The sequence below is a fragment of the Clinocottus analis genome, unplaced genomic scaffold (assembly GCF_023055335.1).
Source record: "Clinocottus analis isolate CAN_PGR_092001 unplaced genomic scaffold, fCliAna1.0.p SCAF_1, whole genome shotgun sequence".
Lineage (NCBI taxonomy): Eukaryota > Metazoa > Chordata > Actinopteri > Perciformes > Cottidae > Clinocottus > Clinocottus analis.
The window spans coordinates 4,553,598-4,577,884 of record NW_027175820.1 but is presented as its reverse complement, the minus strand read 5'-3'; the positions used below and the strand labels follow the sequence as shown (position 1 = coordinate 4,577,884).

General features: G+C 43.9%; 1 protein-coding gene across 1 annotated transcript in view; it reads right to left on the bottom strand.

The window, feature by feature from the left end:
• Positions 1-283: 283 nt before the first annotated feature.
• Positions 284-24,287, bottom strand: part of lrrc4cb (leucine rich repeat containing 4C, genome duplicate b) — a 41,611-nt gene continuing 17,607 nt past the window's right edge. Inside the window, exon 2 of the mRNA XM_068577136.1 lies at positions 284-3,810. Coding sequence (XP_068433237.1) covers positions 1,888-3,783 — 1,896 coding nt within the window. The 5' untranslated portion in view covers positions 3,784-3,810 and the 3' untranslated portion in view covers positions 284-1,887. The remainder of the gene's footprint in view (positions 3,811-24,287) is intronic.

The following is a 24,287-nucleotide window of genomic DNA, read 5'->3' as shown; positions in this document are numbered from 1 at the left end:
TCTAACATTTGTGAAAATCGACCGGCGGGAAATTAAAATATGCTCGTTGCACGGAGACCAAAGCGAAAGGCATCTACCTCTTCTTACTTTCTGCACAAGGTCACTGTTTCCATGGCGACAGTCTGATGGCTAGTTTTGCCTCCTTATTCCTTATCTCCCCACTCCTCTCCCTTCATATCTGTAATATATCTATTTGAAGACCCCTGATGGCCTTTATGGGTCCGCCCCCTCCTCACTCCCCCCCTTCCCCACCTCCCCACCTCCCCACACACCGTTCCTCACTTTTCATCCCTGCCTCCCTCTTCCTTAAGCCTCCCCCCTTTGAAAGACTAAATGAAAAAAAAGAAAAGCGTAAACAGGAGTCTACAGGAGAGACGATGTTCCGATGGTCTATAAATGATGCGACATCAAAGTAGACGTTTTTTTCTCTTTTTTTTTTTCTCAGACAAAAATGAGACTGAGCGAGGTTTGCTCCCGATATCAAAGGCCTCTTCCCCCGGTTAGATGTCGGGCACGGGGAGAGTGAAAAAGTCTCCCGCTGTTCCGTTATCAGCTTTCCTCTGTTCGTCTGCAAATGAACTGCTGATACAGATTAATGAGCTATAACCCATCTCCTCTTATTTTGTTGCAGGTTCCCTAACTGCCTCACTGACTACGTTAGCCCCGGTCTGCGTTAGCCTGACAGGGTCACACCACATTACAAAGCAGCCTCATTTGCCTCTTTATCTGTATAACAGATGGACCATCAGCGCCTGCGCTCGTGTGACCCCGGGGTGATGGCAAGGTAACGCGACACTGAGTGGACGTACATCATTACTGGGTTAACAGGGAGGCTGCAGACTGCAGCCGTATGCTCCCCCTCATTTTCCCCGAGCAATATTCTACCGTCGCGCGGCACACGCCGGCGGATAAAACGAGACAAACGAGACACGGCGAAGGGGGTGAGGAATGTGCGAGCTAAGTGACGGAGAGACAATCAAAAGAAGCGAGAGGATGAGGAGGGAAGGAGGGCGAGGGTAGACGGGGAAGAGGAAGCACTCAGACAGAGGCAGGGAGGAGGAGGAGAAGGAGAGCGAAGTAGTGAAGGTTCAAGTGTAAAGAAAAAAGGTAGGTGGGATAGAGGAGGTGGAGCGGGAGCAAGAACCTAATCTTAATTAAAGTGAAGGATGTATGGCTGTTGTTTAGGAGCCACGGGGGAAATGCACAGTTGCTAATTTGGCTGCTCCGCTCCTCAGGCATGCTGGCTTTACTGTGATATCAACCGGAGCTGTGTCATTAAAAGATCCAATTTTGCATTGAGTGACAGCAAGAATATGATGGCGATGAACACAAACCCATTTTGTGTTTTGTCCCTCGTAAACCTCCGCCGAAAATAGGACGTGGTGTGCTCGGACAAATAAATGCTCGTAAATGCTTCTAAATGCTAAAGCAATGCCCTTCAACAAAACACATTATCGGGTAAAATCTAAGTATTAAATCAATGGCATTGCATTCATTTTTTGTTTTTAAGGCCAATTCCTGCAGTGGTTTCACACAAGCCGCATTGGATAGATTCCACATTCACGTTTTTTCAACCATTCCTTCCCTTGTGCAGTATTACACAAACAGAGAGAGAGATAGAGAGAGAGAGAAATAAAATGAGCTAAAAAGCTATCACAAAATGTTTTTCTTCATTTAGCCACTAGACATACTTTTAATAAATAATCTTTGTTTTTGTAAAGACACTTGTTAAAGTATCACATGTCGTCCCTTTTGCCAAATGCTGATTTATCGCCATCAACTTTGTCAGGTCAAAGTCATTTTGACTCCTTTTTAATCTCCAGGTTTTGGTCCATTGTACTCCGAGTATGAAACTGCTGATACTGGATGCTGAAGTCAAATTCAAGATCAGATTTGGGTCTCTTGTACATTGTCTTTCGAGCAGGCTTGAATCAGTAAAGGTTCCTGTGTGGCTGAGCTGTGTAGGGTGCTGAGCATCGGACCATGGTGGTAAGAGCTCTTGTAGCTGTTGTAGTGGTTGTAGTGCTCCAGAGGGGGCAGCGATAGGTGCCTCTCCATGGCAGCGACACCTGCGAGCTCTTCTTCAACTGTTATGACCTCCATGGAGGACGCGGGGCCATCGGGGTCCTGCTGGTTGTGCTGCTTCCTCATCTTGTAGAAAATGACCAGCAGAACAGCAGCCATGAGCGTGATGGCCACGAAGCAGCCGATGATGATCTTGGTGGTTTTCATCACCTCGTCCAGGCCATTGAGGGCGCCCTCTCCATCCGGATCAAGAACTGGAATTGTGTAAGTCCGCTCTGTGGTCCTTGTTGAAATGGGAGTCCCTCTCGTCGTGGAGGACGACGTCCAGCCAAATGGGGGAAGCGGCGTTTGGCTATCATCCCCCGGGGTCTCAATGGTCTCCACGGTGACTGTGGTAAAATAGGTCACCCCGCTGTTTTCCACAGAAGTGACATTCAGCACAGCAGAGGCAGAAATGTTGCCTGCTGTGTTGCTAACCATACAGGTGTAAGTCCCAGTGTCCTGCATTGTCACTGTAGTAAAGTTCAGTGTCCCATCATTGAGCACGGCCAGACGCACCTTATAAGCCCCGTGTGTCACCAACGAGCCGTTTGGTGTCAGCCAGCTGATGGATGTCAGCGAGCTCGTACGACATTTAAGCTCCGCCGCCATGCCCTCTGTCACGTTCAAGTCGCTGGGCGGCTCCACGATGACAGGAACATCACACTGGAAGTAGCTGTGGTCCAATTCCCCAATGTAGCGACCTTTAAAGACTGCGGGCGAATGGCAGCGTGCGCAGCAACTGGTGTTGGCCGGCACCGTCTCCTTCAGCCACCAGCTGAGCCACAGGATATCACAGTTGCAGTTCCAAGGGTTGTGGTGAAGGTGGACCCGCTCCAGGCGATGCAACGGCGTGAAGAGGTCGTGTGGTAGAAAGGTAAGGTTGTTGTGAGCCAGGTTGAGCTCCACCAGTGACTGAAGGTCATCGAAGGAATTCCTCTCGATTGTTTGGACCTGGGCGTGCATCATCCACAGCTTCTGGAGGTTCACTAATCCTAAAAATGCGCTGGGCTTGACGACGGAGAGCTGGTTTCCCGACATTTCCAGCTCCTCAAGCCTGACCAAGGGTAAGATGTTGGGGATCTCCTTGAGGTTGCACATTCCCAGGTTCAGGTAGCGCAGGTTGCTCAAGTCCTTGAAGGCTCCATCAGAAATGTAGGAGAGACGTTTGAGCTCACCTAGATCCAGCCTTCGGAGCGAGGGGACCCGGTTGAAGGCATAAGACGGTATACTTTCGATGGGGTTGTTCCGTAGCCATAATTCCTTTAGCTTGGACAAGTACTCGAACGCTCCATTGGGGATTGTCGTAAGCCGATTATCAAAGAGCTCCAAGGTGTTAAGACTAGCCAGACCATTGAAGGCGCCAATTTCAATGTTGCGGATGTGGTTTTTGCTCAGCTGCAGGATCTCCAGATGGCGCAGGTGTTTGAAACTGTCCACCTTGATGACCTGGATGAGGTTGTCCTGGAGGTTCAGGTAGCGAGTGTTGGTGGAAATGCCATCTGGGACGTCCCGTAGGCTGCGGCGGGTGCATATGACTTTGCTGAACTGATTGCTGCATGAGCAGACGGAAGGACAGGTCTGAGCGCGAACCAGCCCAGCCACCACCAAGATCTGGAGGGCCAAAAGCAGCACAAAGAGGGGGTTGGACAGCGCCCCCTTCAGCCTACGACCTCTCATTGTCTGGCGCAGGAGGGAGGAGATCATTTTGTTCAGCATTCATAGTTCATCTGCTGTTTGTGTTCTCTGCAGGAAAAAGAAAAGAGAGAAAAATTGGGTTTAGTAACCACATAAGGTCGTCAGAAAATGAACTGACAGAAAACAACAAATTGAAGATACAACTTGGTGCTCTGGGGTATTTTAATAGGCATCACAATTCCCCTTTTTTTCTCTACAAAGAGTTCAAACAATTCATCAAAAACGTGTCAACAGATTAATTGATAATGGAAATAATAATTAATTGCAGCACTAATCTAATTAAAACGCTCGAATGTGCATAGAATGTTGAAGAAATAAGAGCAAGATGAATTAACGGCTTAATTTAATTGTCAATGTCACTGCTCTGCTGTAGAATGAAAACTTTTTTTGTTTTTTTGGCTCTCTGACCCTTGGTTGTCCCAGATACACAGATACAGATTTACATATATATATATATATATATATATATATATATATATATATATATATATATATATATATATATATATATATATATGTGATACACAAAGGCTTCGTCATCGAACATTTAACATTGCAATTTACACTTCTATAAAGAATGTATGTACAACAATAATGTCAAAACAAATGCAACCTGTAAACTGCATGCAAGCAAACAACAGGAAGACCAGCGATGTAAAACACAACGTGAACAAAGTCATTGATAAATGTTACCCGGTGACAAAACAATGAGGGTCATTTTTCTCTAGTGCGACATTTTACTATAATAATCTACATCCGTTTCATTGCCTTTGAAATTATTCATCTGTGACTCATTTTCTGGGGTTACAAAAACAACACTTTTCATTGATTCATGATTAATTCCTTTTTTTTCTCACTCAAACCAGTATTGCAGAGCTGTTTACATTTCATTACGATCCAATTTTATTTGTCACACCAAAATCTCTCACAAATAGTGTGATTTGATGGAGTGGATCGGCCTGATGTTGCCCTTGTGTAACTATAGCAGGCTTTTCTTATCTCCCAAATCAAGTGACTGACAAGAAACTCGTTACTCTCTTATCTCAGATTAGATTAAATTGGATGAGATTAGTTCATTCACCCTAAGTGTCTCAGAATATGCCTGAGTGTGCTCAAGATAAAAATAGGCCGAGACAGTCATACACGTACAGTGCGGCGTGCTCCTCCCACTTCCACACCGCAGTGTCGATGTGTCGCTATCACCCCTTTATCATCTCCTGCCCGCAAAGACGGCAACCTGCAAATAAATCAATACGCGCTGTATTCCAAACGCATCATATATGCTGGGAAATTATAAAATGTGATAGCATTGTGTCACGCTGTTCTATTAAATGATACAGTCACTGTTCTTCAGTGCAGTCAGCTACTTTGCCAAGAGCGAAGCACTCTCGCCTAGTGCAAGAGACATTAACCTCGCCTACTGGGTCCTTACGTTTAAGTATCCCCCCCACGTCTCTTTCCAACTCTTCCATCTCAAGTTATCTGTTAATCATCTCTTTCCATCAACCCACCAGCAAAAGAGAAAACGAGTCTATTATGACAGGTGTTTTCTAAACTGTAAAAATTGTTAACTGAGGTGGAAATGTTCTCCGGTGAGGATGAGTGGCTGCCTTAATCAGTAGAAATGAGCCTTTGCTTGTGGATCGGCTTTTGCATCAAGCCCAGACTGCCGGGGTGCTGGGAGCCTCTGCCGGGGGAATGGAATCGAATGAGGCCTTCCGCTGTCAGGGGGCTCATTTTGTCTGGCTGGAATCACAACAAAGGAAATGTCATACATGGAGAACACCAACTATCAATAACTCTTTGCTTTTCCACCGGAATGCTTTAAGAATAATATAAAAGTGCAGTTGATTCTTGTTTTTTTTAGTTCATTGTATGACGCTTATGATAGAAGCGTCAGCTGAATAAAATGTAATGTAAAGGACCGTCAGCAATGAGCAGTAATTGTAGCTTTGTGCACATGCCTTCTTCATAGAAAATTATCCCTGAATATATTTCATCAGCGCAGAATGCCTCATGAAATAAAAGGATTGCCGAAGGAAGAAAAAAAAAAATGGCTTCAAAACATATTTCCTCCCTTTGTCAGCGCAACACTGAGTGGATTAATTCCATCTAGGCACGCTCAACATGTATTCAGAGCCTCTGAAAGCAGTAGCCGCTTACATCTAAAATCCTGCCAGCAACATAAAAAACACACCCACCCTCACTTTGCTGCTCACTGCACCAGCAGCCACTGGCATTGTCTCTACGCCGCCGCTGCGGTTTGCCAAATCTGTTTGTTCTGATGGGTCTGTGGGAAAAGTGCGAATATAACTTACGTCTCAATCAGGGAGACATAAGTGCAGAGCAAGGAGGCTTATATGAAGTCTTTCAGAGCACTTGAACTACAATGTCGCATGTTTAGAGTCGTGTGGGTGCAACGACGTTCCAATCCAACTTGGCCACTCGCTGTTGCTTTGGACATTCCCCACACACCAGAGGAGCAAGCTCGGAAAGTCTTTGATGCAGATGACCAAATGTCTACAACTGAAGGAATTAGGTAACTAGTCCCATGGCACTGAATACAAGAAGAAATATGTTAACACTGCTCCACACAAGTCAAATTGACAAAGATTATACATTTATGATGATGAAACGTAACAAGAAGTGTTGCATTATTGAGCAACTTGCTTTGCAGGCACATTTTTTATTTTTTATTTTTGTATTTTGATGTTTGTCTTGGCTTGTTGGCCTATTCAACATTTCCCTTCAGAGTTCTACGTGGGGGGATTTGGACTGTTTAATGTACAATAAGAATATTCAAACCAAGCGGCAAAAACATGACAAACGTCTCAATTTGCATGTTTTATCAATCAGACAGAAAACGTGTGGCACAAGACTTTGAGACAAAGGCCAAATGATTGAAGTGACATTGTTTATTACGCAATCTACTGATCAGCCATTTGCACTTGATCTGGTGGGTGTTGAACTGATAAAGTGGATAAAAGAAATATGAAGAAATAAGATGCGGCAAGTCCCTCATCGTGATGGCAAAAGACGCCCGTGGCCACTTAGCTGGCTCTCCGTTGAACTGAATATCCTTCTGCTAATTCATCCATCACATTACTCATTCATTACATTTGCATACGTTGGTCACATGTCTTGCCGTGTCCTCGTTTGTGCCGATGCTGTAACCTCGCATCTGGGTTCAACGAAACATATGTTCACCCATCGGCTTCCTTTGGGTGAACATATAGCAAACAAGGTGCGATCGTATCCCGTCGGATTCAGAACGCGGGGATAATCGTGTAAATGTCCAACGTAAATATGGTGAATGCCACCTGTTTGTTCAGGGTAATTGAAAATTAGCATAATTTATGCCCCGATAATTACACATAAGGCTACGCATCCTGCCCCATATGTCTTTTATTGAAGTCCTGCTTTCGGAGATCCATAAAGGAACAGCGTCAGCAGCCTGAATTAAGGGCCCTGCTAAAGCCAAGAGATGTGGGAACATAAGCAGCGCTTTTAATGTGTCACCTGAGGGCCGGACTGTCAGTGACATAAAGAAAAAGGAAAGACAAGTCGCCACAAGCAGGCGATCGATGACTACAACGAGAAGGCGTCGTATAATTTTAGTCGTTTTGCAGTTTGAGACGTTTATATTGATGAAGAATCATACAAACGCCAATCGCGGTGATATCGTTAGGCTCGCGCACAATTTGAATTATATTAGCCGAGAATTAAAATCGCAATCAAAGACCATCATTGTTCTTATGTAATTCATATAGGGTTTTCAAATTTCAAAATTGCTTAATCAAATATACAATCAATTAGTGGAAAACGTAGGCTTGGATAACGACACACTAATTGCACGTGAAAAGCCTGGGCCTCTTATAAATTTAATTTGTACTTAAGAGAAAAATTGTAATTAAGAGAAAAGTGCTGTTGAGTTCCCGTAAATCACTCGTACGTGCCACACATCTGTTCGTACCAGAGGTTCCTGCGGGAGGCCCGAATGTGCTGAGGAGATAAATAACAGTTATGTCAGGGTTTGAGATTATACCATCATGAGCTCTGATGAACATGTTAGCATAATGCAGTGTAGATTATAAACAAAGGCCGCCGCTAAATAGCAAACAAACTTAACACAAGAGAAATTGTTAAAAGGTTAAGGCCGGTAATATCAAGATTTGTATTTATTGTCCACAAATCCCAGAAAGAGACCAAAACCAATGCTGGAGTTGGTCCATCTGTCGATACTTCCTGACTCTCCCACTGCGCCTGTGGCACGCAGCCCCGGAGCTTATTTGTTACTATTGAACAGCAAAATCTTTGGAAACAGGTCAGAAACCCTTTTGTTCTGCTCCGTAGGCACAATACTATACCCTAAAACAGATGGGAACTGTAGTTCACTCACACAGGAGTAAATGGATTACATGGGGACTTTTTCTGGCTGCAGACAAACACACATTTGGTGAGTCTGTAGAAGTGACTCAAAATAAACTACCCATGTTCGTTGCACTGAAGGAATGTCACACACTGCAATAGATATTTTTGTTTTTTTTTGTTTTTAGACAATAGTGGAGATATATGGAACAAAGGAACAAGATATATTGTGCTATGCCAGACAATACTTAGTAGAATACATTTATTGTTTGGTCTTTTTTTTTGCATTTGTTGACCAAAAGGAGTTCAGATGAACAATAGAATAATGCCAGCATACTCTTTTAAAGTGGTTTGGAGAAAATTAAATCAAAAAATCTTCAACAATTCATCAACGAAACGATAAGTTGAGCTACAGAAAATGAGTCGGAATCTATTTTCCTTATTGATGAGTCATCTGAGTATTTCTTTTCTCTTTTCTTTTGTTGTCTGTCACCTGTGATAGTGAAGTGAATATCTGTGGGTTATGGACTCGTAGTCAGAGGAAAAGACGCAGTTTGAATACACATTGGACTCGATAATGGGCATTTTTTTCTGTGACATCTTCTCGACAAAGGGACTCATTGAAAAACAATTGGCTGATTAATTGCTTGTGGAAACGAACTAAAACAAAACAAAAGGTTTTTGCACATCAAATGCAAGCAGATCAAAGCTGGGGTCGGTAACATTGGAGAAACCATCCAAGAGTACGATGGATTTTAATAAATCATCCAGCTGAAAAAACCCCGGCCCAGTGTTGCCAGCTCTGCCTAAAAGAAAGCCCTCGATCCAAAAGGTCGCTAAATCTAGCGGGAAAACGTGGCATCAGCCCTCCAACCAAAGCCACTCATCCAGAAATATCATTATGAAAATAAACATCTCATATTGTAGGAAACAGAGCTTTTCCAATCATTTCTTTCGGGTCGAATGAATAGCCACCAAATACTTTTCTTTTCCATTTTTTGTTGTCAGTGCATTACATTTCTTGATTGCTGTTTGGGTGTAAAGAGATTCAACAAATATATATTAAATAACACTACCCTGGCTTAAAGCAAATAACATGTGTTTCCTTTTTTTTATATGAGCTAACAATTGTCTCACATTCGGGAAGTAGCTAAATTTGGCCCAGTATGACAAATGGTCTTTGATGATTTTCTTGCCATGACAGATTAATACAGCATAATTATTAAGATTAAGCAAATCCAGTAATAATCATTTGAATGGAAGACAACGGCAGCGTTGCTTTAAGCTTCCAATACAATGTGTGCTGCGGTTCAAAATCCGTGTGCAGCTTTCTGTCTGACATTGGGGGGAGGTTTTCTTCTTCTTTTTTTTTTTTTTTTTACATCTTGCAGTGGAGCCCATCACGCCGAGCGGCCACCAGCGCCGCTGCCTCATTCTGACAAGCAGACTGAAGAGTGCTACACTCTCCGGCTCTGCTCCACCTGGAGAAAAGAAGGAGGGGAAAAAAAAACGAGAGAAGGCAATTCCCCTCCCCCACCTCGGCCTCAGTACGCAGAGTGCTGGTGTTAGAGAAATAAATCTAGCTTGCTGTTGGGTGCTGCTGACTTATCAGCCAAACTCTATTCTTCTAACAGGAACAGAAATGATGGCCCTTCCGTTGACTGGAGGAGTCTCAGAACAACAACACGAGTGCATTTCCTTGAACATTTCTCTCTCTCTTGTTCCCTTGGGATGGTGTTATCCAACACATATAAATATATATTTATATATTTTAAGAGTTGTCACTGGCTTGCTTGCTGCAGCCAATTTTAAACTGTGCCTGTAACTAGGGTAAGCGCAGGCGGTTTAGTCTACAGACCCTTACTGCAGCTGTCATAATGCGTCATAATGCTTGGTATATTGTCACATTTGGTGCTAAAATTACATTGTGTTGATGTATGAATATATATTTGATGTATGTCTTTTATTTGCCTTTGTCTGGATGGTCCAGTTTGGTTGGGTCGGTTGTTGTAGGAGCGGTGCTTTGAAACAATCGATTTTTAACACCAGTCTCATTTAGTGAGTGTTTTAATCGAGGTGTGCTGCCTCTCTTTGCTTCACTCGCCTTTGTGAAAAGAATCACAGGCCACTGCCGCAGCTCCACAGAAAGAGGAGGGTGCAAACCAGATTCCAGCTGTCGTTCTGTTCTTTAGCTTTATGCACTCTTTGTGGAAGATTACTTAACTTAGTGGAATGCCACAAGAGCAACGTGGGAATCGTTTCATCAGCTCCGAGTGGAAGCGTACATAAACGACGTCTGTGCATTTAATCAGATGATCCAAAGTACAACTGGCGGCATCCATAATATTTCATTTTCAAGGTAATGAAAGTAACAATCCATCCTCCCGAAAGTACCCAAGTAGAACTGTCTGCAGGCACAATATTTCATTTCCATTGGATTCAAGGTAACATCATTCTGATCGTATGAGGGATATGTGGAATGCATGAAACATAACGTCTTGTTGAAAGATGGCTGCAGACATGAAATGGAAAAAAAGAAAACATATATAAGCAAGGTCATACGGGTGGGTTATGCTGAAGTTTTTTTTTTCTCATCTGTGTGGAGATAAAGTGCTTCATGAATGGATGGCTGCCAAGAAGGTCAGTGAAAGGTGGAATGCTAAGCTATAGGGTGCAGGATGCTATGGAAACTGCAGCCGCACTCCAGATTTAATAAAGCTGACCAAACCAAAAGTGTTTACTCGGTTGCTCACCCTCACAGCCGAGGTACGTTTAAATTCCACATGCTTTTTTTCCAAGTCATTTTGGACAGGTCAATAGAACATCGTAATTGGATTTTCCGAGCGCTTTCACGTAAAGAAAATCTCAATTGGCCCCCTTTTTAATTTTAAAGCCGCCTTAATCGATTGTCGGATCCCGGGGGGCACAAAAACATGAAAACTGCACGGAGTGCCTTACTATTGAGCCAAAAGAGGCTCAAACAGCTTCATAGAACTGCAGGGTTGGCTCACAGTGCTCCGCGATACTCCGTTTACAGTCATTCCATAAAAATATATTGATTACATTTTTGTAAGGGAGAAAAAGTTTCATGCCGAGAGTTCAAGTTCAAAGCCCAATAAAGGTGTATGGATCAGACTTATAGTATAGAGCGAGAACCCATCCATTCATCCATCCCTTTTTCACCCCCATGAGAGCTGGGCTGTCAAAAATAAAGCCAGAGGGCCAGATCCGGCCCATCAAAGAGGCCAATTCGGCCCACTGCTTGATCTGGAAAAATGTGTGAAACTCCTATTTGTTAACTGAGAATTGTGCTGACCTAAAAAGAGAATCAAGTCATGCGCTCAATGTGCTATTATAGACCCCACAAGCTTGTGTGCGGGGCGACATGACAGCACCATCGAGCGCAGGCTGGTGTTCATGGGAAGCCGATGTGCCCGTTGTGTTCAAAGCACCTTCCGGCGCTCGAGGAGTATAATATTCGGAGCCACTATCAAACCCATCGCGGCGTAAAAAAACAAGAACTTGCAAGGACAGCTGAGAACAGAGGAGACAGAATGATTTGTTGGCAGGTTTGAGGAAACAGCTGTTTGCTTTTAGTCGTAACCGAGAGATCAGCGAGACGTCTCAGGCTGTTCATCATCTGTTTCGTGAGCGGATTGTTCGTTAATTGAGAACAGAATGTACTTTCATGCAGTACTTTACGCTAAAAGACAGGCACACATTTGGAGGTGTCGTTATCTATAGATTCTCATGCGATGGTTTGCACTAGTTCGGCCCACTTGAGATCAAAACGAGCCGCTTGTGGCCCACTAACAAGAATGAGTTTGATGCCCCTGCACTAGCTCTGTAGGGTCTGCCAGCGCAGAACGGTGTTCATGCGATGTTTCTCTTAACATCTCCGTGATAAAACGGCACAGAAATATGGTTCAAATGCTACCGGACTCTCCAGATTCTTAACTTCCGAGTCCTTGTGAGATCGTACCTGATTCACACAGCGAGCTCCGAGCCTGTGACGTTTTGTGTCGAGCTCCGCCTTTCGACGTAATTTGTTGATTCGTCCGTTGACATTTTGTGTGTGAAACTAACAAATGGTGCCTCATTATATAGAGAGCTGAGATTGTTCTGCAAATGTTGATACAACACATGGGTATGTATCTCATATGCAAATGACCTCAGACCTCAGGAGGCGAGAGTCTGCTCAGTCCACTGACTACACAATATACGGACAATAGTCAGTCCTGCAAAACTCTTTTCACCCAAGTTGTTGACACGCTTTGTTAAGCTGGACGTGAGGTTAAAAGGCCTTTTTATTAGCTTGTTTTGGTCTCTCCGTCGTGAACCATGAGGGGAAAAAAGCCGGCGGTGCGGTTGACCCTCGGACCTGAGCTTAACCTCCACCGTCCCCTCAGGGCAGCACCGCTTCCAGATGGCACGGACGCATTATTGAAAATCATCACAATTTTAGATGACCAGGCTCATTTTCTCCCTTCTGTGATGCAGCGATATTACATTTTTTTGTTTAAAAAAAAAAGAAGGCAAAATTGAGAGCAATCAAACTGCCATCTGGAACTATGGGCAGGCAGAGACTCAATGTGAGAGCAAAAACCTATAGACACATTTTAATTTGCTATGAGGCAATATGCTACGCTATAATGGCGGAAAAACGGCACAGAGGACATTTGTTTTAAAATGAATCTCTTGTTTCTGATGAGAAATGTGATGCTATCATTATCCATCCAGCTACTTTGCCCCCAGAGTGATGATTGCAGTCTGGGCTACTGCACTTTGACGGGCGTGTTGTGTTTGCGTTTGTTTATTATACGGCTTTGAAACTACCATGACACACTCTTCAAACTTTGTGGGGAGTGTAAAAAAGCCAAAGCAGAGAGTGGACAACTCTGCGGCGTTGAACTGTTATATATAAGAGAGGTTTAAAGCTAAGTCTAACACCATATGTGTAATAATATTCTGTAGGCGCACCTCATTGGCTTCAAAGCAAGTGAAAGTAAGACGTATAGATGTCTACATCCTATATCAATCGTCATGAGTAGGAGCAGCATGTGTACTTGAGTGCAACTGTTTCTCTGAGAGTTGCTCTCGTGTGGCCGTGTGTTGTGGTGTTAACAGTATCACATTATAGAAAGCTCAGAGTCCCCGCCTGTTATTTCCTGTGCTTTAATTTCAGGCAAGTAGGGGAAGGTTTGCTATCTTGTGCCAAAGCTGCAAAGAGGGAGAGGGCGCGAGGGTAAAGAGACACCTTTCAAGTGATAATTCAATTCCTATTCACGTATTACCGTACGCTGCCTCCATTATGATAATTGCACGAGCTAAATAATCTGCAGGGACCTCCGTGTTTGAATGCACTCTGCCAAGGCTGTGTCTGGTCTCTGCAAAGGGATTAAGACAGGATGCCCTGGGTGGCAGACTTACTGAATGCGAAGGGGCGCTCTTAGCATTCGTGTCACTCGCCTCGGCCCACCAATCTGCTCCCATGACTGCGCTCCTGAAAAAGAAGACCTCGCAAAAATCGGCCTGTGGCAGACGGAGAGGGGGGCGGAGACAAGGCCGATTGGACCGAAAGGAAGACACAGACACGCTGAAGTATGTCAGCGTGACTCATGGTGGTTTGGAAGGTGGAGGGGGAGCGACAATCTTCGTAATTGGACACACAGGTTTAAACTAATGCTCACACTGGGGGATTTTGGTGTTGATGATCAGAAAACTGTGGGAACACATGCAGTGCAAGGAAAGCAGGTGGCAGCGGCGGGGTTTAGCTAGGTGAACGCACACAGCCGGCAGCGAGCGCCGGCAGAATAATGATCCGCACCGACCCTGTAAGCCGCCTTCTCACAGGAGCAAAAGAGATCGCCCCGTTAGCGGCGAGGATTTGTGCGAGGGCTGCTGTTGGAGGTGAACATGTTGTACCGCCAGCTAAAAGAATCCAATGTACTCGCGACACTCTTTTAGGCCGAAATAATTAATGAAATCAGAAGGCACCGCATCGCAGCGGTGCCCTTGTTACATTTCATGCCTCATCGGTGGAACGTGGCTCTTTCTGAAGGTGTTAATAACATATTGAATGCGAGTCATCTCATTTTTTGAGAAAGTGAGCCAGGTAGTTGCGCTTTCCTGATATAACGCGGAGGTTTACATTTTTCTTTCATGGAAAGGGATGAAAAAAACAACATTTTAGGACGCAATTTTTGGAACATTTAGATTTCTCCCTTGGAAATACGTCCAAAAGGCCGACACACACTGTCAGTCATTGTCTACATTGGGAAAGACAACAGTGCTACATTAAACAACTACCCAATAGCAATGTAGCTTAAATAGCCGTCTTGGCAAGGTTTGCCGCTCCCTGCGAAATGCAGAGTGCTCGGAGGGATTAGTTCACTGAAGTGTCCCCTGTTCAGTCACAGCTATTTGCCAATGAATTCCGGCCATTGTAGTTTAGCAAATTGGCTGAATGTGAAAAGTTGGAAACATGTTCTCGCTGGAGGTTTTTGTGTTCACATCGGGGTGTGAACAGGATAACGACAAAAGACGGTATCATACGCGATCGCTGCCCACCGCCGTGCTGCCGTGTGACTCGTCGAGAACCCTTCCTGTGGATTCTATGCTATAGCTATCAGGACGTGAGAAATCGTTCACACGTCTCTAATAAGTGCAATGATGAGACTGGAATGTAGATTGGTGTCGGCGCGGCCTCGCGAAGAATTTCACACCGATTGGATGTGTGAATCTGAATCATGTTTGGGCCACATTCATGGTGTGTACTTACAGTAACACATTAGTTAAAGATAGGTGGTGGTAAAACGGCTTCAGCTGGGTGCATTAAGCCCTGTGAAGTTATCATTCTGCTTGTAGCAGTCGTTACGATTACTTTATTCCAGTCTTTAAAGGTATAAACATACTTGACCCCTTGATATTGTGGCTGTCGTCTTTCAGATGTGTGAAAATATCTCAAATCTAAAAGATTAAAATAGATCATTTAAATTTACAATTTCCAAATGCACACTCACGCATAAAAAAAGTAATGTAATTACACACACACACACACACACACAAAATCATTAAATCAATACACCTAAACAGGTGCAGCGAAGCCAAAAAGATGAAGCATGAAGCCATTGAATATTCGCCTCATTCATCCCGATCCTGAATCAAACTCCTAAACGTAGCCGGTTTCTTTGTTTTGCATGTTGGTCCGACTTTGTTTTTTACTTGACTCGACCGAATGTCCCAGCGAGCGGTGCAAACCAATGTGTTTATCTTGGAAGGGGGAAAAAAAAAGAAGTGGCAATCACAGAAATAAGATGCTCCTCCTGACGTGCCCGAGTTGACTCGGTACTCCTGACCGTTGGCATCAATGTGTTGGTGAGCAGAACTTTCAAACATTTTAAAGTGGACGTTACCGCTCTGATGGATTAATTGGACTGAGAGGTCTGGTTGGGTGTATCCGCCCTGAGGCCAGACTCCAGCAGTCGTGATCGGTTCAGAGTCTTCAAAAAGGCCCAAGATGAAAGAGGAAACAGTCTGTGAATAGTTAATGGGCTTTTAGTTACATCTCCAAATATTTATTCACTTTTTTTGAATCCACATGAACAACTCTTCTCGTCGGCATCATAGACTGTTACTAAGACGTGGGCGTAGTCATTGTGACGTCACCCATCGGTTTGGGGACCGCCGTCGCCATCTTGGATTACAGCCGCTGCCAATGTCGTAGTTTTTTAGAACCGTTAAAGGGAAGTTACCATATTTGAAATGACTATATAGGTCTCTGGTAGCGGCAACAAACTGTCAATCACAGCAGCCCAGGCCTAAAGCATATCATATTTTATGGTATATTCAACTTTAAATGGAACATATTTACTAAATGGACATCATGCTGTATTGAAGAAGACTTGAAACTAGAGATTGAGACATAAACTCATGTTTACAATGTTTACTGAGGGAATAAATCAAGAGAGAAGTAGAGTCATTTACATAGACTTCTATACAACCAGAGTAGTCGCCCTCTGGTGGTCAGGAGGGAAAATGCAGCTTCAACACATGAAGCATAGACTTCTACACAACCAGAGGAGTCGCCCCTTGGTGGTCAGTAGAGAGAATGCAGTTTTAACAAATGGTGTATAGGCTTCTATACAACCAGAGGAGTCGCCCCCTGGTGGTTAGGAGAGAGAATGCAGCGTCAACACATGAAGCATAGACTTCTATACAACCAGAGGAGTCACCCCTGGTGGTCAGGAGATAGAATGCAGCTTCAACACATGAAGCATAGACTTCTATACAACCAGAGGAGTCGCCCCTGATGGTCAGGAGAGATAATACAGGTTTTAAGGCACTTTGGCATCGGTTTCACTCCGCAGAACCGGAGGTTGCCACCTGATTAGCATACATTTAATCAGCTGCACAGCACTTTAAAAAGAAAGAATCTCACTCCTAATGCTGGTTACTACCCTTATGTTAAGTCTTTCATAAACGAAAATGTTTTGTGTTAACTGTGTGCCACATTGATCTGATCTTCCAAAGTCAACATATGACCGGTTACTAACTATCAATTAAAAAAAAAAAAAAAAAAATGTCAATGGAGCATGGCGCATTCCTCAAAAACCGCCTTACTGATCTTTGTTAAGCAAATATTCTGTGGTCCAGCACCGCTAAATACACGAAAACACAGAGTCTCTTTGCAGGTTATCCTCACTTCACTAACGAACCACGCTGTGGAAGGAATCCAGTGGAAACACCGCGGTGGATGTGCATTATTCTTTGTCTTAGAGAATAAAGAGATGGATTGGTTTTTATTCTGCAACTCCCAAAACACAAATTCCCTCAGACCAAGATTGAACTAATAATTACCAACCTTTGCCATGAACTGAACACACATCCATTCATCTTATGATCCCATATCATCCTGCACACACACACACACACACACACACACACACACACACACACGAACATTGAGGAATCCCTATCTTTGGATGAAATGCAAGCTTAAACCCCCCTCGCCGTCAAATTGCTTGAACAAGTGACACGTGCGATCCTTCGACCCCCTGCAGTGCGACCCCCTGCAGTGCAGCTCTCTTTTCACTCGGCTCCCTCCGGGGAGGTCAGAGTGTCGAGGTCATCCTCACACGGAGCGTCCCCTGGATCTCGGCACAGCGAATCAGTGGGGAACCGCTGTCTTGCTCAAGGGCAAGGGGCGGCGTGTACATTACGAGCTCTTGCTTCGCGTGGCGATAATGGGAGGAGCTCAAATCTGTCGCCGGCTTAAGAATGTCTTCAAAAGAACTTCCCGACATAAGACAGGAAGCTTCTGGAAGTTGACTTTTTATTTGAAGTGGATATTAGGAGAGCGCCATTAGGCTGTCCTACTTCGAAAGGCAGGCTGTTCACCTCTTTATAGAACAAAAAAAAGAACAATGAGGTTCTCCTCAACTATTCTTCTTTAAAGCAGATCCCTGCCGTCTCGTATTATACGGGTGCCACTGGTGCTAATTAGTATCTCAAAATTTGCACAAGCGGATCCGGAGAAATTTGCCATGTTGAGCGTGTGTTGCCGTCTCATTGTCGGCATTGCGGGACTCCATAAATTCCTTTTTTCGTGAAGCGAGTCGTCAATCCCACTGCAACGATTCACGCCTTGGAAAATGAAATTCCCTTCGACCAGATTACTATAATTATCTGCCTCACGGTGAAGGGTGAACAGAGGATTAAGGTCTGTTTAAAAATAACCACCATCAAATATATTTGGACTCAATAAATGAAAGCCGCAGAGCAGACATTTTCTCAGCGGTGTGATTTTGATTTCTCTCTCTCTCTCCCTCTCCCTCTCCCTCTCTCTCTCTCTTCTCCCTCCTCTCCTCTTTTCCCTTTCTCTCTGTTAATCTGCTTTTGATAATTCGCCGGCGAATGCGTGACGCTCGCTGGGACGCCGTCTTAAAGTCAGCCGCAAATCAAAGCGGGGAAATTGCAATTATTCAAGTGGCAGTCAACAATTTTGCAAAAGATGGATGCGCGCGGAACAAACGGTCTCTCGTAAAGGCTCAGATCTACCGAGGGGATCGCAAATCACCACCGTGAGCCGCGCTATTGTTCTGCTTCGCGCAAGGTCATCTGTGGTGGGCCTGGGATTTGCTGTTTTGTTGCAACACAAGCATTACGCGTCTCTTTAACTTTGGATGGTACACTGATGATGATGATGATGATGATGATGATGATCATTACCTCAAATTATTGTGTTTTATTATCCACCAAAACCAGCTGCTGAACAAACTAGCTGGGGTGGCGCTGGGCAATGCTGCTGATGGCTGATTGATTGTGTGTATCCAGTGTTGACAGCTTACAGTAGGTAGTCCATCTTGTTTCTCCTTCATTATTTGTTCATGGGGTGAACTCTCAGATGGGATGCTAATAAGCGGATTAGGATTGGTGTTGTGCCAGAATTTGTGTCTTCCACCCCCTCAAAAAAAAGTGTCTTCCTGTTGGTTTGTCCTTGTTTGCCCTTGGTATTTGTTATTTTCTATTTCCCCCCCATCACATTACCACACACGCCCGGTGAGTGAATGGCTTACAAACCACCGTAAATTACAGGATCATTCACTGGGCCGCTTACCTTCTATTAAATCCAAGCACATGTGTTCATTTTAAAAGGGTTGATTTGAATATAATCCACGAAAAAGTATACAAAATATAAATATAATAATGCTGATGTAATTATTGCACCCCACACATAATTTAATGGGGGAAGCATCTCTCGCCGCATGGAGCAGCCTCCTAAAAACGCCACCGTGAGATACTCTTGCTAAATTGTGGATGCATTCGCAATACTTCCGTTTTGTGATTTATCACTTGGTCGTTATGTAAAGTTAACATACATAACTCCGCTGCTCAGCACGCTGATGAAGATGGTGATGGTGATTGGTTAAGAAATCAAGACACTCATTTACTTTTTTTTTATCTTTGACATTAATTTCACCTTCAGTTGTTCACGGGAATTAATCCCAATGCTCTACGGTCCAGACATCATGTTACGCTACATGTGTCTTTAGCCTGTTAACCTTGGTCTTTAACAGCAAGTTAACATTACCCGGGGTTATCTTTACACGTTTGATGCTGTTTATATATAATCCCAGGAAGCCTGAGGCGAGGCTGTCCCGCCACTGTGCTGCTGATTACTGTTCATCTGAGGCGGCCGGCTTTTCTCCCCTTTCATGTGCGATTGTTTGAGTTAAGCATGTAGCCTGCATGACCCCGAGCCATGTTTGTGTGTATGCGGTTCACACATGTGCATTTTGCACTGCCAATTATTTATGATTTAATAGCATGAATTTGTTTCATGGCTTAAGATGATGCCGGTCAGCGACGGCGTTTAAGTCCAACTATTCTCACTTTTAAGCGCGTGCACGCGATGCTCGCAGCTAACTAACCATCTTTGATGAGGCGCTCAGAGCAACTGAGGGAGGTGGAGGGAGGGCTGGTGGACGGGTGAAACCAACGCAGGACTTTCAGCCAGAACACCAGTCCAACATCCGCTCTTCCTTGAGCAGTATTTTGATCTCCACCAATCCTATTGAATTGAACGAGGAGGTATAAACACCACTAAATCACTCAGTGGGCGGGCGGGAGTGGAGATTGATGGGTCCCAACAAACAGCGACCGGTCTTCGACCCTCGAGAATTCAATGTTGATTCATTTGTCACCTAACTTGCATACTTCATAGACTGCTCTCTGGTTGTTTAACCCAAGAGGCAATCTTTTCCGAAGCCTAAGTCTAAGCCTAAAGGGTTTTGTTGCCTCAACCCTCAGTTTCCTTTGAAGATGGAGGTTTATTTGGAAAAGGCTGTGTGTATAACTGTCACTACCTGTCTGACCTCTGTGTGCTGCTGGGCAGGGAGAGCACAGTTCTTGTTTTGAAAAAGAAACAATGAGCTGAAAGATGCCAAATTGCTCCTGACCGCTGAGAGGAACCGTCAGAGAGGCTGCGTGACGCCTCCCTGACAGTTCCTTTAAGCGAGATTATCGCCGTTTTAAATAATTCAAAACACTTCCATCCATTTTCTGTGTCACTTGTTGCGCTCAGTGCCTTTGGGGGCTGCAGCCTATATCCCATCATGCACTGGGGGAGAGCCAGCCTCGCCAGTCTATCCCAATGCAAACACACTTGCATAGGCAGACACACAGACGGAGCCGCCGCGTCATGTAACCTGCACGTCTGAGCACAAAGTGACGCAGACGTGGGGAGGATCTGTATTCCGACATATGTATTTATATCTAAACTCCAACGATTTGAAGTTACGCTCGCTGAGCATGCTGAGCACGCTGAGCACATAGATTACATTGTCTTACCCCGTCTCACTCTGCATGTCTGCAGCTCCACTGCACCTTAATCCTCCAGCTTTTTGAATCTCTTTCCTCGAAGCACCTATCTCCCCCCCCCTCCCCTCCCACTCCCTCCTCCCTTGAGAACCACTATCTGTCTCCCTCTATCCGGGAGCCTTTCTCTAACTCTGTCTCATTCTCGACTCTCATCACTAAATAATTCCTTACAGAGGGAAAATCTAATCAAATCTGAATGAGAGTGGGAAAAAAAAATATATAGCAGAGGTGGGAAGAAATTGTGTGTGTGAATCAGACTTGGAGAGAACGGGGCCTAAAAAAAGACGGAATCAGAAAGCAACTTTGGCAGTGTGTGAGAGGGTAGTGAGAGAATTGCAAGTGCATTAGCAGTCAGAGCACTTAGTGTGAGGAATCCATTCATTATTCATTAGCTAATTCACCATGTATAGTAATTAAAATCAGGGCCCGCTCCAAAATGGAAAGAGCTGTGATAGACTGCTTTTCTATGTACAATATTTAAGAGGGCTGTTTTTCAGCACTCATGCTCCTGGCTTTTTTTTTTCCTTCTTCTTCTTCTTTTTTTTTTTTTAATAAATCATGTGTTTCTGTTTAAATGGTGCGACTTGCTCCCCAGACACCTCTGCTGCACTCGGGTGGCATCCTCCTGACACCAGAATGAATCCAAAATGTGTGAGTGTCCAAGGTGACCTATAAGTAACACAGGAACCGTGACCTCTTTATCGTCCAGCATTATGTGAGCGACTCCATCATGTGTTCAGATGGACTTTAAAAAAAAAAGTATTTCACCCGTTTCCTTGCATTTTGTTCATAAATTCCGACACCATGTGCGTCAAAACGCAATCACGCTCGAGTTTACATCTATTATGTCATGCCCCAATAAAAAGAAGAGGAAACAAACAACCAGGTGTATTTGTTTGATCCTGAAAAACACTACGAGACCGAAATAATGTCATGTCAATTAATAGCAAACTAAAATAGGGCGTGCTGATCATCCCTCTGTTCGGTCTGTGGGGAAAAAGAGGTGCTCCTTTGAGCTATATTTGAACAACAAAGTTCTGCGTGTTGGCCTTGTTCTGACAGCGGTAGTAAAAGGTTGGAGTCAAAATAATCCCACAGTACGTGTGTGAGTGTCTGTGATGTGCTCGTTTATTCTAACCAATAGACTAATCGTCTCTCTGGCGGGTGGCTCAGATCAATGGATTTAACCTACATCTTCTTTTTTTAAAATTTAATTATCTGTTGACTACAGTCAAAAATCTTCCTCTGGGTTGATGTATTAGAATCGATCCCGAATCCAACCTGCATGCAGATGGGTAACAAGCCCCCATAAAGATACTGCAATCATTTGTGTGTTAATCGTTACGTTAATCGCAAAGGCAAAAACACGGCGACACGGAAGTCAACTGCATAGCCTCCGATCACTAATTTAAAACGCATCCAAACCCTGAAAGTAACACCCACACGCCGACATCTATTGTTCTCTATTGACAATGCCTACCACATAGTAGCGGTTCAACGTATATCCAGGTCATGAAAACTTTAACATCTGCTGTGCAAGCACTCGGTGTCTCGTAGGTCTTGTAGAAACGAAAACTCTTGTTCAGCAGAGAAAATGATGCTTCTGCTTTTCTTGGAGCAGCAACAGCAGCTTTTTTGGGGGGGAATAAACAGGGGGGCAGTTTGCATGAGCAGCGACAGCCGCGTGAGTGAACGCACGCACACACACACAGACACGCACACACAAAGAAATGCCACCTGCAGACTGTCGAATTCCATACAATGTACGGAAAATTGAAATAACTTTTAAAGCAAGCCAAAAATAGAGTGTGGACTGTGATTGCTTTTCCGGAGATGAATAACACAGCAGGGATAAAGGGCACAATGATGAACAAAACAGACGTGTCCTTTTTTTTTGGACAAAGGAATGATGATTTATCACCAAAGCTAGAGCCAAAAATAAAATGAAAACAAAAAAATGTCATCACATTTAGACACAGGAGGTGTCTCCTAAACCACAGCAGGTGACTGCTTTGTCAACAGAAAGCTGTATTTCACAGCGTTACATTGTGTAGCTCTTCCATTGAGCATTAATAACAGACAAACTGTTTCTATAGAATCCAGTGATGACAAACTGCACGACGGCGTCTTGTTGATGTGCATCATGTTTACTATGACAGATGTCAGGTGTCAGGTCTTTTCTAGTCTTGCATTAGCCAGACGTATCGCCCCAGCTTAAAGAAATCACCTTTTTCTGTATATAGAGGGGGAAAAAAAAACGCGCTGGCTTGGTTGTAGTTCTTCAAATCAATCACAATCGTCTTGGGCGGCGCTAAACACAGAATGCGGCGACTGTGACCTTGTAAAGTAGATTGGATAAAGCCGGCCAATGGCGGCCTATTTCAGACTGAGCATTCCCGTCTTGTATCCGATAGCGTGATGGATCTGAAGGTCAAGACAAAAAACAAGCAAACGGGAGGGTCTGCTGGCGAGCCTGTCACCGATCTAATGGTCAGAGCCTTTCAGTCCCATGACGCAGCGTTGTCCGATGTGTTGTCGATAAACATACAACTCATCTGTCGCTCTACACATTGATCTTGTTTCAATACTTTTCCGAAGAAAAAAAAAAGAAGCCTATTGTGTCGATCGATAGCGACTTAGCAAGGCCCACTATGCTGCTGCTGCTGGCAACCCAACCAACCAAGTTCTTAATAGTCTTTACACGTGGACGACAACTGCTTTGGGACCTTCAAAGTATTTCATACAAACAATTATGCAATTGTTGTATGTACATTTGGTTCATATGTTTGGAGTCCAGCTTCCTGGATACACAGATGAACTCATTTATGGAAATTGCTAACATTTTTTTTTTCTTGAGTCCTCGCTCTGTGCTGGTTTTAACATCAACAAATGAATAACATGAATGGACTCATATGCAGCCCTGTGTAGTTTTAAAGCTGCCATCGAGTAGCCTTTGGTGGTTGTGCTTTTTAAGGCACACAAAAATATGTTTTCAGCCACAAAAGTTGCAAAGATTCTCACTCAGTACTAAATGTTCTGCGCGAGGTCTACAACGAACAATTATTCCCATTATCACAAGACACATAAAGCAACAACATTCTTACAATTAAGTAGCTGGAAAAAAGGAAGTGCAGTTTTCACAAACAAGGATTCTGTTTTTATCAAAACTGTTTTGATGTTCCGTCTAGTCCCAAACCATTTCAACTCTAGTCTTCACCTTCAACTATCGAACATCCGCATGGAGAGTTCCACCATTATGTTCATCAAAACTGTACCACACAGTTGCAGCACTTTTTCAATAGAAGGTTTGAATAGAGTCGTCCAAGATGACTTGGAGCATCGTCAGTCCGGGATAAATTGTTGTATAGCCGAAGCTGCTGTAAGCTATTTAATGAGCTGAGTGGACTAATCGGGTAAACAGTTCTAGTGTGTCGGAGGTTTTTATTGTGAAAGGGAAGGGGAAAAAAAGAGCGGATCTCTTCTGTGCTTCCTTTGTCGAGGTTAAAAAGGAATAATAAGGTTTGCCTACGGAGCCTCCGTGTTGTTGTACACTGTAGTGTGCGTTTTGAGTACAACTGTAATAGGTTGAAGCCTTTATTCAAGATGCAAAAAGCTCAGAAAACCTACGTTTTTCGCCATGTGATATTTGTATTTTGTGTGAAAGTATACCAAAAAATGTCAGTGTAATCTAAAGGCCGATGTGTAAAGGCCTCCTGATTTAAGGATTAAACCTTCAATTCTACATGGAAAATTACACGTGTGGATTTTGTCAACTG